This window comes from Garra rufa, chromosome 6 (genome assembly GCF_049309525.1).
Source record: "Garra rufa chromosome 6, GarRuf1.0, whole genome shotgun sequence".
NCBI lineage: Eukaryota > Metazoa > Chordata > Actinopteri > Cypriniformes > Cyprinidae > Garra > Garra rufa.
The window spans coordinates 18,628,798-18,645,863 of NC_133366.1; the positions used below are offsets into that span (position 1 = coordinate 18,628,798).

General features: G+C 34.8%; 1 protein-coding gene across 1 annotated transcript; it reads left to right on the plus strand.

Annotated features, from left to right (window-relative positions):
• Positions 1–11,850: 11,850 nt before the first annotated feature.
• Positions 11,851–14,206, plus strand: LOC141336856 (complement C1q-like protein 4). The gene is made up of 4 exons (XM_073842583.1): positions 11,851–12,148; positions 12,308–12,361; positions 13,542–13,673; positions 13,885–14,206. The coding sequence occupies exons 1-4, from the start codon at positions 11,851–11,853 to the stop codon at positions 14,166–14,168; spliced, it is 768 nt and encodes a 255-aa protein (XP_073698684.1). The 3' UTR covers positions 14,169–14,206.
• Positions 14,207–17,066: the final 2,860 nt, after the last annotated feature.

Consider the following 17,066-nt stretch of genomic DNA (forward strand, 5'->3'; position numbering starts at 1 on the left):
TATCAGCCAGAATTTGTCAGATTTTTGATGTTTGTCATAAGTGAGCTTTTCAAGTGGCAACCACGTGGCAATCTGTGATATCCACATTTTGAAAGATGGAGCCTGTGATGCAGACCAAAGTAACAATATGCATTTTTTTGCTAAATATACCAGGACAATAAATAACTGTATTGCATCTTTTTGAAACAAACTGTTCACATTAAGATTCAATAAATACAAAGCTGGGCTCATATCAAAGTTTAGTTCAAAAAGATCTTTCATTACCCTGTGTATTTTTTTCCAATATGGCAAAATTGTGTCACAGTACCAAAAACAATGCATGAATGTACCTTTATCTTTTTTACATTTGAAACACAGGCCTGTGGCATTGATAAACATCTTCTTAATACGCATCGGTGTAAGATATATCCTATTAAAAAATTTAAAGTTGAGCTCATGGATCCCAAGAGAACTGCAATTGGGGTACATATTATCACATATAATAGCCCAGTCATTCTCTTCAATGGCTTGACCAATATCTTTCTCCCAAACACTCTTCAGTCCCGACAAGGCAGAGGTGCAATTACTAGACAAAATATTATATGCCCTTGATATTAATCCCTTTAAACAAGTTGGATTCAGTAAAAGGTCTTCAATCTCTGTTGTTTTGGTTCTCAACTCTTCTTTGTCTATCTTTGGTTTTAAAAAATGCCGCAGTTGAAGATATTTATAGAAATTGGAATTTGGAACTTTATATTGCTCTACAATCTGCTGGAAAGACTTTAGGGTGCCCTCAGAAAACAAACAAGATATTTGAGAGATTCCCAGTTTTAGCCATGCTGAAAGACCAATCTTCTGCAACGTTAAAGGCAAATCTGGATTAAAAGAAAGTGGGGAAGACAAGGAAAGAGAGGCAGAAATTCCTAAGTATGTCTTAACATCCCTCCAGGCTCGAAGAGTGTTTGATATTGTAAAATGCTCTGAAACCTTTTTTAGCTTTGCATAGTTCTTAACAAATGGCAAAAATCTAATTGGTAATGGGGCGCAAGCTGTTTCTTCCATCTTATACCAAACAGAATTGGTCCTTTCACTACACCAACTGATCATGTTTTTTATCTGGGCTGCCCAATAATAAAACTGAAAATTTGGCAGACCGATCCCACCCTTATCTTTTGGCTTCATTAATTTGGAAAATTTAATACGTGGCCTTTTATTATTCCAAATAAACTTTGAGAGGTGTTTATTTAGATCTTTGAAAAATGAATTTGCTAAATAACTAGGTATGGACTGGAATAAATATAAAAGCTTAGGAAGCACATTCATTTTTATTACATTTATTCTCCCTAGAAGTGAAATTGGGAGTAAGCACCATGTTTTCAAGTTAAGCTTGATTTTCTCTATAAGAGGAATATAATTATTGCTTATAAGATCATTAAGTGAAGCTGTGACAAAAATGCCTAGATATCTGAAGCCATTTTCTGATAACTGGAAAGGGGAAATTAATTTTAGATGTTCTAATGAAGGTACATTTAAAGGTAATGAAATGGATTTGGAAAAATTTATTTTATAACCAGAAAGACTACTGTAATAAGAAATGCTTTCTAATAATACTGGAATAGATTGCTCTGGTTTAGACATAAATATAAGTACATCATCAGCGTAAAGTGATGTTCGATGATCTTCTCCTCCCACTATAATGCCATGAAAATTTCTGTTCTGTCTGATGAGTTCTGCTAAGGGTTCAATGACTAGAGCGAAAAGTAAAGGTGAGAGAGGGCAACCCTGCCTTGTACCTCTCCCTATGCCAAACGGAGTCGAAGTGAGACCATTCGCAATTACTGTTGCCCTAGGATCAGAATAAAGCAACTGAATCCACCTAATAAAGTTATTTCCTAGGTTAAATTTTCTAAGAGTGGCAAACAAAAAGTCCCACTCGACTCTGTCAAAAGCTTTTTCAGCGTCAAGGGAGAGGACAAGTGCAGGGCGCCCTTCACTTTGAACAAAATTAATAACATTTAAAAGTCGGCGTATATTATCTGAGCCATAACGCGATTTCACAAACCCTGTTTGGTCCGGCTTAACTAACTTGGGTAGTATGCTCTCTAACCTACGTGCCAGAACTTTTGTCAATATTTTAGAATCTGTATTAAGTAGGCTTATTGGTCTGTATGATGCACAATCTTGTGGGTCTTTATCTTTCTTGAGTATTACGCAGATATTTGCTATATTCCATGTTTCAGGTATTGTGCCTTGATCTAAAATAGCTTGTAAAGCTGGCATAAAAATGTTAGAAAGCTCGGGCCAAAATGATTTGTAAAATTCGGTGGGAAAACCATCGGGTCCTGGTGACTTGTTGGATGACATTGATTTTATTGCAGCCAGGACCTCTTCTGATGTTATAGGCGAATTAAGGTAATCCCTGTCTTCATCTGAAATAACGGGAAGAGAAATATTATTAAAAAAAGTTTGAAATTCTAATTGTAAGGCACAGTTTTGTGAACAATAGAGTGATTCATAGTAGGACCGAAATGTGTCGTTTATAAGAACAGGATTGTATGTAGTGACACCATTTGGCATCTTTAGACACTTAATTGCTCGCTCAGATTGTTTCTTTTTAATCTGATATGCTAACAGTCTACCAGATTTGTTTGCATGCTCATAATAATTCTGCTTGGAAAGAAACAATAGTTTTTTAATATGATTAGTATGATCAAGATTAAGTTTGGCTCTAGCATGGCATAAAGCGGACCAGTTAATTTGAGTGGGGGTTGTACTATGCAGGTGTTCTAGTCTTTTAACCTCCTTTTCTAAATCTTGCCGTTTAGATATAAGGGCTTTTTTATGTGCAGCACTATAGGAAATAATGTATCCGCGTACTGTAGCTTTAGCTGCATCCCACATTACTGCAGGGGAAACAGGTGAGTTTTTATTATCTGACCAATAATTTTGTATTGATTCCCTTACAGCGTTGCAGAACTTTGGGTCCAACAGCAAAGAAGAATTCAGTTTCCATACCTTGCTTCTTGTTAGTGGAGTTTCAAATGTAATATCTATTTGAACCGGAGCGTGATCTGAAATGGCAATCGAACCAATTTGACTAAAAGATGCAAGATTTAAATAAGTATTCGGAATAAAGATATAATCAATTCTTGAATACGAACCATGGGGATGGGAGTAAAATGTATAGTCTCTAGTGAGAGGGTTCATTTCTCTCCAGCTATCAATTAAACCAGTCTCTTTACATAGTTTTTTGAGAACCAAAGAAGATTTAGGATTGACTAGAGTACCTGATGAAGATTTATCTAGTCTTTCATCCATCACGCAATTGAAGTCTCCAGCACAGATTCCTAGACCTTTGCAGTGTTCGTTAAATAACAAAATCATTTTGGACATGAATTTTGGAGAATCTTTGTTAGGTGCGTAAACATTCAACATTGTAATATGCTGGCCAAATACAGAGCCTGTGACCAAAATAAATCTACCCTCAGGATCTCTAACTTGGTTTTCAAAAATAAATGGCAGGTGTTTGTTAATTAAAATAATTGCACCTCTTTTCCTAGAGTTAGCTATGCATGAAGAAAAATACACCTGACCCACCCAATCTCGATTCAATTTCAAATGCTCACTATCAGATAGATGAGTTTCTTGAAGCATTGCAACTGTAACTTTTTCCTTTTTTAGAAAAGTCAGTATTTTTTTCCTTTTTATCACATGCCCTAATCCTTTAACATTCCATGTCATAAATCTATTCAAGCTCTGCATTACAACGAGGTATGAGAAAATAAGAGACTGTTAATGTAATTTTCAACAAAAAGATAAAACAACAGAAGTATCTAATGGGCAAATGTTTAAAGGTAACAAAAAACAACTCCCTCTCCCCCACCCCCGGCTCTGTCCCCAACTGACAGGGCCAAATAAGTCCCCCTAAACCTAGGTCTCTGTACCCCATTGGACTCGGGTAAAAAAAACATTTACCTGCTACCAACATAAGGTTCAGGATCATACCTATTTTGAGAAACGCTACGTTAATCCGCTCCAATAAAATAGACATCATCTCGGAGTACTCATACAGGAAAAAATGACGGAAAATATGAGAAGTCCGTTATATGAACTAACAGTCACATTTGCCATTTCGAACAGATTAGAAACAAATAAATGGCAAGTGAGAACCCGGGAAAATGAAAGTCACTACACCTCCGATTGTGGTAAAGATGGGAGAATAAGTAAGAATCCCTTTATCACTTATCTTGCAAAGTCTCTATGAACTCTTCCACCGCGGTCACTGTGCTGAACGTACGAAGCTCTGAATCGTGAAGGCAACGCAACTTGGCCGGGTACGCGAATCCACGGAACATTTTGCGATCGACTAGAGTCTTCTTCACAGTGTCGAATTCCCTCCGTTTCCTCATCACATCCACTGAAAGATCTTGAAAGAAGCGTACCTGCTTGCCCTCGTGAATAATTTGCCGTTTTTTCAGTGCTGCCTGTAGAATGCGATCTCTGTCCGCGTAGCGCAGAAATCTGACCAGTATGATTCGTGGTGGATTATTGACTTCGGGAGCAGGTCCGAGCGATCGATGCGCTCTCTCAATCTCAAGCCTGAGATCAAAAGAAAGGTCGAGCCATTTCGGTATCATTTCCCTCAAGAAATGTGGGAGCGGAGTAGATCCCTCAGCTTTTTCGGGTAAACCAACGATTCGCAGATTCTTACGCCTTCCACGGTTTTCTAAGTCATCCACTTTAGCTTGAAGCTGAGTCACTGTTTTAGTCAAAGCAGACAGTTCACTTTCGCGGGCCTGTAGAGCGTCCTCTGTGGTAGAGATTCTGTTTTCAGCTTCCATTAAGCGAGATTCACTCGAAGACACTCTTTGTGACAGATTGGATAAAGTCTCATGAACTGCAGAAACTGAGGTCGATATAGCATCAAGACGACTTTCAATCGTATCAAAACGACCGTCGATATTCCCCAATCGAGTACTAAGGGCTCGTATTTCTTTCAAAACTGGGTCCGTTTGTTCCGTTGAAGTCGAAGATGTTTCTGCTGACGCAGTTTGTTTCTTCTTTTTCTGTGACCGGGAGGTTGCGAAAAGTGGAAAGTCCTTTGGATCTTGAGTCTCGGACATGTTAGTCGTGTGTTAATCTTTATAATTAGGAGATTCTTTATCTTAAATCGAGGAGGGTAGCAATTTATTAAACAATTAGGAGCGGAGCTACAATTTAGACGGCCATCTTCTCCAGCGTCCGCGAGCGCCCCCCTTATATAAGCTATTTTTAATTTATTTTTGTTATGCTGTTTAATTAAAAATAACAAATCCATCTTTTAACAATTTGTTTTAATCTTAAAATTGATAGGTGTAGCCTTATATATGCAAGCAAAACCAAGATCATGAATTCGAAAGTAAAAGTAAAAAGCATCCTAAGACATTCCAATAGCGGAAATCCCGTTCACAAAATTAAAATAAATACTTACAAATAATACTAATGAAAAAGGGGGTTGAATGTTAAAAACGTTTACATAAAACTAAAAATTATGATAACAAACTAGGCTATTTATCAGCAATGAGCATTGATTAAGCCCATGTTGTAGCAAAAAATAAATAAATAAAAATGAAACCAAAGCGCGACCAACTGAGAGCGTTATGCCGCGTTCCAGACAACCCGTTACCCGTGTTTTTCCAAACTTCTACCCGTGAAAGTGCACTGGAACGGCACTCAAACCCGTGAATTCCCACCCGTGAACTCGTACTAGATCGACGACGTACTCCCAGTTCCGAGTTCTGACGTGACATAGCCCGAGAAACAACAATAAAGCCTCTAGGGGTGCGGTTTTTAGTGGCACACGGTGGAAAAATAGAGTTTAGGACAATATAACGTTGCAATCAAATTATTAATACTATAAAAATAATAAATTCTTGGCGTGACTTGCCTGGAACGCTACAAAGTCCTGAGTCGTGGTTTGAACACGTGATTTACGAGCTCAAAAACCTGCCTGGAACGCAGCATTAGTATGTATCCTGTCACAAAATGTGGCGAAAAGTCCTACACAAGGGGAATAGTGTGATTAAGGTGCGTACATGTCTTCCATAATGCGACTAAAATAGGAATACTCCACCTGTCTTAATTCGATTTGTGTTTACTCAGATTATGACTTTAGTCGGATTAAATTAATCAAAAATATCAGTTTACATGGTTGCTTCTTAATCAGAGTATTGACTTAATCGCGTTAAAATCGGAATATTGTTGTCCATGTAAACGTACTCAGTGTAGCACATCGAGCCTCAAGTATCACCTCAGTGCTTATACAGAAGGTCTAACGTTACCTACCTATAGGGTACCTGAATTTCTGAAATGTAGGCTACTATATTTCTAAATATCCTATTGCTACACTTAATGGCAATATTGCACTGGTCTGTTGGACTTGGTTGAAAAAAAATAAACAATATTTTGTTGATTAAGCTTATGTATTCAGTCATTATTCAATGGTATACTAAAAATCCATATGAACAAACTTACTTCTCACTGTTCTCATATCAAATATTTATATGCGATTAAAATACGATTAATTTCGATAAATTAATTACAAAGCCTCTAATTAATTAGATTAATTTTTTTAATCGAGTCCCGGCCCTAATAATAATATTAAGATATAAAGAAATATATAAATAGATACAGGGTGAGACTGAGAATTCACTAAATGCCACACGTAGACACGATGTACATAAGACATTATATTTCTAGTTGATTACAATGGAATCTTGTGAGACTGCGAATAAATTGAAGTGAGTGACAGCTTTTAAGGGACTATGGAAGCAATATATGATCGCTTCCCTGCTGAAAAAAACAGCATATGCTGGTTAGGTAGGTTTTGGTGCTGGGATGCTGGTTTTAGCTGGTTTATGCTGGTCCCTTGACCAGCAACATGACCAGCATAAACTAGCAAAGAACCAGCATTAACCAGCACTAAAAACTACCTAACCAGCATATGCTGTTTTTTCAGCAGGGTTTACGTGCTGCCAACATGACCAATAGCCAAAAACCACGTACAGTAGTAGTTTCAGGAGTGCCATATATCCTGGATCCTTCATATAAATTTAGGAATCACTTTCAAAATAGTTTGTTTGCAATCAGGCTTAGTTACCTGGCATAAATTCACCGGTGCAATGACATATGTTGTGATTTTCTGTATATACCTTTCTTGTAATACTGTCTAACCAGTATAGTACAGACTTTCCTCCATCTCAACGGTTCTACTTATTCAGTCACACACGTAAAGCAAAACTTTTATTCAAATTCCGAACTTATTATAACATAGAAAGCGAGCAAATAGGGCTTCCACATAGTCGCTAAAAAGCTGTGACTCACAATTTATTGTAATCTCACAATGTTCCGTTATAATCAATGGAGCTCTCGAAACTACAAATATAATATTACATTGCGTCTATGTGTGGCGTTTAGCATTAAGTGAATTCTCACTCTCACCCTGTATCTATTTACATATTTCTTTACAAATAATTTAAAGGGTTAGTTCACTTTCATAACAACGATTTACAGATAATGTACTCGCCCTCTTGTCATCCAAGATGTTCATGTCTTTCTTCAGTCGTAAAGAAATTATGTTTTTTGAGGAAAACATTTCAGGATTTCTCTCCATATAATGGATATGTATTCCGCCCCCAAGTTTGTACTTCCAAAATGCAGTTTAAATGCAGCTTCTAAAAAAAGAAATTGACAATTTATAAACTTTTTAAACTCAAATGCTCGTCTTGTCTCCTCTCTGCGCAGCGCATGTGTAGTCATGATAAACCGGGGCAATGCAGTTAGGGTATGACGAAAAACTCTTTTATGTCTTCAATGTCAAAATCATCCTCCAATGCTGTTTTTACCTTTTTTTTGTAAAGGACGTTTGAGCTTCTTTGTATGTTCACTTTGTAAACACTGTGTCGGTACTTTAGCAGCGATGTAAGGCGATTTTGAAGTTGGGGAAGAAAACGAGATGGGAGTTTTTCAACATACCATAACTGTATTTACCCGAATCACACAGACTGTGAATGCGCTTGGCTGAGACGAGACAAGACGAGCATTTAAGGTTAAAAAGTATTAAAAAAAAAGGTCAATTTTTTTTTTCAAATAACTGATTGTTTCACCAGATAAGAAGCTTCTTTCTCGGCTGGGATCATTTAGAGCCTTTTGAAGCTGCATTTGGGATCAACTTCGGGGCACCATACATATCCATTATATAGAGAGAAATCCTATAATGTTTTCCTTTAAAAAAAACCCATAATTTCCTTAAGATAGAGGAAAGAAAGACATGAACTTCTTGGATGACAAGGGGGTGAGTACATTATCTGTAAACTGTTGTTATGAAAGTGAACTAATTCTTTAACATATTATTCTCTTTTCTTAACCATTTGCACACACAAGCATTATCCGACTCCCCTCATAACCACAGATGGAGATTTACAAGCCACTTTTTCCTGCACTTTTCAGTCAATTTCTTGCCTTTTCCCCCTTATGAACAGCAAATATTCTATACATGGTAAAAGCTACTGAAGGGCTTTATTCTCTGATAGCAACGGGCTGGATGTACATTATCCTGCATATTACAAGGCTTCTTGAGACAAAAGTCATAATTAGACATGAAACACTGATCTAAGTTTAAATATTTAAATGCAAAGCTTCTATGAAGACAACCGTAAAGCGTCAAGTTCAAACTAGATGGACATTAAAGCAAAAAATTATGCAGATAAAAGATGTTATGACGAAAAGGTTTCACAATCTTACCAGTTTGTTAGTTATCTTACAATTAATACAGTGTACAGATTTTTTATTTTGTTTATTATTATTTTGTTTTAAAAAATAAAATTTGGAATAAAGTCCAATGGGATATGAGAAAAATCATACATGTAACTCCTCAGTAGTTGAGAAACCAAGCAGGTATTTATTAAACAAATAAGTTATTTTGACTCATTAATGACTTATTAATATTAAGATAAAGTCCAGTTTTTTATAAATATTTTCATCAAGCAAGTCTAAAGTTCTAAAATTTGCAACTAAGCAACTTAATTCCCCCACTTGTGACTAAAGTACATGCACTTTTGTTTTATGATTCCATTTGGACGTGTCAAAATTGGTACATGTATAATATATATATATATATATATATATATATATATATATATATATATATATATATATACAAGCATAAATGATGGGAAGTCAATGTTCCCACAATGATAGTCGAATCAGTAATCTTTGAATTGAGTGGATTTGGGCACTGATTTATCTTTACAGGTACAATTTTCTGTACTATCATTTACCATTTTATGCTGTTTTATTAGGGTTTTATATTTCCATTTTTATAGATTTATAGACACACACACACAATTGCAAATTCCAATTTGAACAATCATTCTGAGTGATATGTATCAGTGTGTATGTTCCAGGTCTGATCTAAAACGTTTACTGTACACCTGTTTAACAAACTGCATGCCAATTTTTATGTGCATGTGACAGAAAATATACTTTAGTTAATAATTTACCACTATATACTTTATAGTATTTTTAAACTCTGGCGGCACCTATGATGATGGAAAACAAATAAAAACAGATAGTCTTACCAGACAGTAAATTCAGTCTGTGAGATGCCAATATACACAATATCAAAGTGCCGTATCTCCTACCTTCCCATAATTTACAAGATACACAAAACCATCTAATTAAAAATTAACTGACATTTACAACTGTTTTTCTGCATGGCTCAGTGGTTTGAATTCATGAGGAGGGGAATGGGTAAGGTTGTCCTTAAGAAATGGCAATATATTTCTACTTTTTCTACAACCATTAGCTAAACTGTAAAATAATCCATAAAGTATATTATAGACCATTACAGCTACTTCAAACAAAACTTGTGCGTTCCCTTGTGCGTCACGTGAACCGATCATTTCTTTCTCTTTACTAGTTAAAGCACAAAATAAACATGAATGAACATCTGAAACTATTATATTTCAACCGTAGAAAGACATACACACTATTTTTGAAGTTCAAATCTAATCTACTCTCCTGTTTGGTTTGCTTGTTGGACAGACATAGCAGATTCAGCGTTATATGATTGGTCAGATCGCCTGTTAATCAAACTCTCTGCAATGGTTCAATTGTCGGTTTTATGAATTTGTTTAAGCCTATTATTTATTTTTCTATTAATTTATCTCAACTTTTGGAATGGACAGTTTACACTGCCTTAATTAACACAGCAAAGATAACAACCGTTCTTTACTGAAAGCAAATTCATGACAGCTTTCTGTCCATTCCTCAAACTTAACAAGACTGCAGATTTCCTTCGTGTTTTCTCACTAATTTGTTGTAGTATGTTGTTCTCTTTTATTATATTTGTTTCTGTGTCTGTGTGTGTTTATATTTTATATATAATCAGTCAAAGGATTAATAAAAAAAAGAATGTCCCCACAAGGTCAAAATTTACTGGTATTACTATCCTTGTGGGGACATTTGGTCCCCATAACGTGATAAATACCAGGTACACACACACACACACACACACACACACAGTAAATCACGGGAAATTTACAACATATTACCAGATTCTAAACACACATTGACAGCAAACAAATAGTTAATGAGAATGAAAAAGAAGAGCAGGATTGCATATAGCGTACTTTTAGACAGACTACTCTGCATATGAAACAAAACAGAGGCCTTTTACTGGAACATATGAATATGAAACTTAATCAAAATAAATGCTTACAAAACACCATAATAAGCTCATTTCATGAATGCACTTGTTATAAATATGTGCACACCTCCATTTATATTGCTGATGCTGACATTGGAAAATTTCCTAATTTCATAAATAACTTGAATTTTACATGAATTTTAAAGAAAGGTTTTCTTTTCTATTTATTTTCCAAAATTCTCTGCAACAATGTGCATTGTTGAAGACACTGTACAATATATTTAAATTAAATTATAATATAAGTTGCTTGGGATTAAAGCAACTGCTGTCAGGAACATGTCTGTGTTTTGTCCTGTTCTGTCTCTTCTGTTTTCCCAGTGTTTTTCCCCTTCTGTTTCTAGTTCAATTGGTTTAGTCTGTTCTCCCCCTTTTGGTTTAGTCTTTTTGGTTTAGTCTTGCCCATATTTGTATTTCCCCCTCGTTATCTTGTTTGTGACCACGCCCCCGTTTCAGTGTATTTAAGAGTCTGTGTGTGCACTCCCCATTTGTCCGTCAATGATTCTGTTACCTCTGTTTGCTTGTTTTCATGTGTTCATCTTATACTCCCGGTTTTTGTTTTTTTGTATTAGTTACAGTGTTTTATTTAATAAACTATTTACGTTTTCATTTACTCCGGTTCTCCTCATCATTCTCCACTCCTCAACCCCGCCTGGAACGTGACAACTGCCAAATGTATAAAAATAATTTACACTCTCTGACAGGACTGGGGCTAGTACGTCACCTTGCCCCATTGGATCTAAAACCTATAATTTAATTATACAATGATAACAAGTGTAAAAGTAATAATCATTTTCTCCTCATTGTTTTGTATTGATTAATTCATGCATTTATTCAGTTTTACTTATGTTCTATGTTGTCCATGTGAAGGAAAAATGTAACTGTAAATGTAATTTAAAGGAATGTTTTTTTTTTTTTAAAAACAATAGTACAACCACAGTACCAAAAATATTCTGTACTTTTTTGTTGTTGTTGTTGTTGTTGTTAATTATGATTAACAATTAACTTTGCAACTTTTTTATCTGAAGAATTATAAATCTTGTACAGAAGATAGTGAGTCAGGACACTATAAAAAGAGCCTGCAAGGCTGTGAGAGATAACAGAGTAAGAGCCAAACATCAATGAAGATGAAGAGTTTAGTCTGTATACTCCTGCTGCTGGAAACCTTTGTGTTCACTGTACAGCAGCAGGTAGATGTAGGACTCAGTGAAAATGAGATTAGCCAACAGCCCAGCCCTGAGAACAGAAGACAGAATCCACCTCAAACTGACACTCGGAGAACTGAAACTTCAACGGACAGCCAACAAAACTGCCAACTGACCTTCTCTGACATCCATGCAGCACTGAGAGAACTGACTGCCATTGTTACAGAGCAGAAAGCAAACATCAGAGCTTTAGAGACGCAACTGAACAAGAAAAATGAAGGTACCTCTTCAAAACTTTCACTCTATTGTCAGTGAACCTCGAAGTCAAACATCAATGTAAATGTTAGTTAGTGTAAAACTGAGTGTATACTGTCAATTGTTTTGTCTATTATACTAAGCAGTGTAAATGTCAATTAACATAATCTTTATTCCTTAACAGAAATTTCAAATCTTACTCTGAGTCAAGTGGAACAGTTGAGAAAGGAAAATAAAGGTGAAACAATGTGTAAATGACTTCAAATTGAGTGTATAAATTGTAACACTACAATACAGGTGCACAATATGCATTAAATAATGCTTAACTAACGCACAAATAATTATGAATTTATATATAACTAAGTGGCGATATATTTTCTTTGAGGTGCAGAGCACAGTGCGTCAAACCCTCCCACTTCAGATTTTAGCCAATCAATAATGTTTTTATATATTTTGGCCTCATGTAATTGGACCATTCTCGACTGTCAAATATGCGTAGTATCTTTTCCGAGATGAAAGCTGTTCAAATAAAGGGGGAAAAATAAATAAAAATATGGATCATGGAGCTTGTATGGAGTTTGCTCGCTTGATGTAATGTAAGTCATGCCTTTTATCTTTTTCCCTGTTTGTTATTTCAAAGTCCTGTCACTGAAGCATTGTGGGCAACGACACAGAAAGTAACTAAAAGAATGTTGTTTAAATTAAGAATGCAGTTTAAATAAACTAAACCATGTATTAATGGTTACCACATCAGCAACTAATAAACATTCTATATGATTCAAAGATTAAGTAATCAAAAATAGTCATTAGTTAAATGTGTTATAGTGTATTAATTCCCTAATAACATATTATATTAACTGATTATGCAAATCCATGTTAATTACCACAATGGTCAAAGCTACTTCATCTTTTAGTTTTCAGCTTTTAATTAATCATTAGCTAATGATTTGCAAAGGTATCATTATGGTATGACTAATTAATGTTACTAACTAATTTTTAATATGTCATTGTGGTTATGGATTTTGAATTAGTCATGTGCCAACAAGTAAACTCATAATGATGAATGTGAAAATCATTAGCTAATGATTGATTAAAGCAGACAACTGGAAGTTGAAATGCATGGCTTCGACCCATTGTGGTAATTAACACATGAATTTTCACTATTAGTTGTTTTTCAGAAATTAAAATATTATGACACATTTAAGTAATAACAATGTATTGATTACTTAAGCTATGAATCATATAGAATGTTCATTTGTTGCTGATGCAGTATTTATAAACGTATTAATGCATTAACTCATGATTATCTGTGTATTAGTTAAGCAGGAATTAATGCATATTAGTGCCACCATATTGTAAAGTGTTATTATAGTTGTATTACAAGTTGTTACAATATTGCTTATGGTTTTTATTAACAGACAGGCAGATAGCTTTTTCAGCTGCACTGATGAAATCTGGCGGTGGACATATTGGTCCTTTTACCACTGAGATTACACTAACCTACAGGAACGTCTTCACAAACATAGGGAATGCCTACAACCCAATTACAGGTAATGATCAATGAAATCAAACCATAAGACATAGTTTATAGTAATAAGAAACTTTTCTGCTCCATTCTAATCTCTCTACAGTTGTGTAATATATATAAGAGAATTAAATGATTTTGTCATGTTTCAAAATAATTACACAATGTGTTTGGTAATTGAGCATTCATGCAGGAAACAGCTGAATATTTTCTTTATCTCTTTTTATTTGCTTTAGGTATTTTCACAGCCCCACTGAAAGGAGCGTATATGTTCAGAATCTCTCTCTTTGCCTTTGGTAGTCAATCAACTCTTACAACTGTCTCCATTGTTAAGAATGGAGAGCGTGTGGTTATAGCACAAGGTCATCAGCCTGGAGGTAATGTAAACTCCTCAAATGGAGTCGTGTTGCTCCTGGAGGTTGGAGACGTTGTCTATGTGAGTCTTTGGTCTAACAGGTGGATATTTGATAACGATAATAACCACAGCACTTTTAGTGGCTACCTATTGTTTCCCTTATAGAAGATGAGCCTTGCAGGATGTGATATCAATAATTATGAATCTTTAGATACACTGTAAAAAATAACCTATAGAATCTACTCAATAAAATTGAGGTAACAATTTGCACTCAGTTTGATTGGGTAGATTCTATATTATATATTTGAGTAAAAATTACCCACATTTAACAGCTACGACTAACTAAAAAGAAGTAGGTAAAGTCTAAGTAATATTTTTGAATACTAATTAGCTATGAAGATTGAGTAATATTTACTCTATTTTAGTAGGCAACAGTTCATCTACTAAATTATTATTTATAATAATTAGCCAATATAAATAATTACACATTATTTATTCCGGAAAGGTTGAATTTACCTTAAAAAAAATGGTCAGACACAGGATATTGCATTTTACTTTTTATTAACCAAATAACAAACATTTCTTCTTTAAACAAAATAATTAATGCATGTTCAAAAGAATGCTCTTACAATCAATTTAAGTGAAATACAACTTTATATCACTGATGTTACATAAAACCTCTTAAACGCTTCCAATTTTAAAAAAAATCAATGTCTTCATGCATGTCAGAATATGTGCTAAAAACAATCTTAAATGCTGTCCCACATTTTGTCATTTCAAACTATATAAAAACTGACTTGACGTCATTTGTTAAAACAATGGCTACAGCACTTGAAAATGAGAGGCTGGGTCCTCCTGAATCATGCATCATCAGCATCTTCATCATTTGATTTGTGTGTCCCTCAAGTTCATCCTCCTGTTAGAAAGAAAAACAAGAAGCATATAATTTATTTATTTTTAACATTTGTTTAAGCATATTAACATGTTCCAGTAAAATTGTTTTATTTGTGATTCTACATTGCTAGCATGATGCCATTCTATTGTTTTGTTCAGGTGTCTTGTTTATAAAAGTGGGCCATGATATGCTCCAATACAAAAAACTGGATTAATCCCCCAAAATTTAATGTCAAGGATAATTAATTCTCACATGTAATTCGTAAAGAAAATTTAACTCATCCTCATGTTGTTTTGCAAATTATAAGACTTTTGTTAATCTTCAAAACACAGATGGCAAGTTACATATTTCTATATATAATATTTCTATATTATTATATTTACATATAATAAATAAAATCTGAGAGATTTCTGTCCCTCCACTGAAATTCTATTCACCCATAACTGAGACTTTAAAAAGTTCATAAAGAGATTATAAAATAAATCTATGTAAATTGAGTGGTTTAATCCAAGTCTCATAAAGAGGCCTGACGAATTTATATGATGAACTTCATATACTGATATGATCTAATTATAGGCTTTGTTTTCGTAAATGGAAGCTCAAACTTGTTTGCCTGACGAGTGAGAACCAATGAGGTTTGTTCTCATGCATCAATCAAGTAGGGCTGAGCTTATGTTTATGTTGGCTGATGAATGTAAATGTATAAATAAAAGCCTAAATTAAATCTGTGCATCACTTAAAATGATTGTGCCTCTTCAGAAGAACTTGGATTAATCTTAAATCTGCTCAAAGTATTTCTTTTTAATGATCTTTTCATGAACTTCTTGAAGCATGAAAATATTTGGATGAGTAGACTTTCATTAGATGGACAGAAATCAGTCAGTATTCATTCAAAAATATATATTCATTTGTGTATTAAAGACTAACTAAAATATTATGGGTTTGGAACAAAATGACATCAAGTAAATGTTCACTTTTGGGTGAATTATCCCTAAAATGTACTGCCTAACAAAATAAACATATAATGAGTGTTTTAAACTGGACTGGTTGATCAGTTGAATCACAGTAATTTATATTACAAATACAACAATGGCATCAACATTTTGTGTATCTTTTGGGATGCCTGGAGTTGATCAATAACATACCTGACGATCTTGAAAGAGCTCTTCTTGGTCTTCCCCAGGATACTTAATGAGGCAACATACACTGTCCTTTTTCCATAATACTCCGGAACTATAAAGAGATGGAATTTAGTTGTTAGAATTTAGTTTTCAAAAAGTTCTTATTGCAATGCATCTGCAACCTCAAGATCACTCTCAAACACAACTCAAAGTGAATTGAGAAAATATATAAAACTCAAGATAACATAAGATCACATAAGGAATATAAAATGCATTAAGCCTACATAATTCTCTTTTGTTTTTGTCGGTTTCACAACAGCACACGCTAACCGCACATTCATGCTAACCATTAGCTTGCCTTGGGGACTTAACGTACCCTGTAACGTGAGCTATAATACCAAGTGTACATAACACATTATTCACTGAGAGACAGTATAGTTAGTGTACAGTACGGGTTGTTTACAACTTAGCATCACGAATGAAGCACATCACACGCAGACATAAGAAGACGAACGCAAATATACTCTCAAACGCATATTTAAGCCACTCTCTCTCTCTCTCACTCGCTCGCTCAACCACACGCGCGATGCAGATTCGTTAAAGCTGTTTGCTCATTTTAGCCATATACATAAAATTAATGACAGGTAATATATTTGAATCACAAATATATATTTTTACTCACATTTACCGGTGCCATTTGGACAGTGTACTCAGTTTTCAAAGCTAGTTTGACCAACCACAAATTCTAACAGTCACTCTTTCATGACGGCTGGGCTGTGGCGCTGAAAACATAACACAGAATCGTGCCAGTACAAAATATTTCCGTTGCTCTTATCTTCAAACAAACTTTTTAACATTTGTATTCATGATGATATCAGAATGTTTTAAATAAAACATACCTGTATTTCGACACATCTCTGTCCCGCCATTGGCACAGAAGACGAGTATCCCGTGATTCCCTCCTGAACGTTGACGCATGCGCACTTGTGGTGCTGAAGCACCAGTAATATATACCGAATATTTTAAGGTATATATTACTTCATTCTT

Excerpts from the sequence above, each read along its gene's own strand:
- LOC141336856 (XM_073842583.1), top strand. The coding sequence starts at position 11,851 with ATGAAGAGTTTAGTCTGTATACTCCTGCTGCTGGAAACCTTTGTGTTC. Across the intron at positions 12,149-12,307 it reads ACTGAACAAGAAAAATGAAG|AAATTTCAAATCTTACTCTG; the intron begins GTACCTCTTCAA and ends ATTCCTTAACAG. Across the intron at positions 13,674-13,884 it reads TGCCTACAACCCAATTACAG|GTATTTTCACAGCCCCACTG; the intron begins GTAATGATCAAT and ends TATTTGCTTTAG.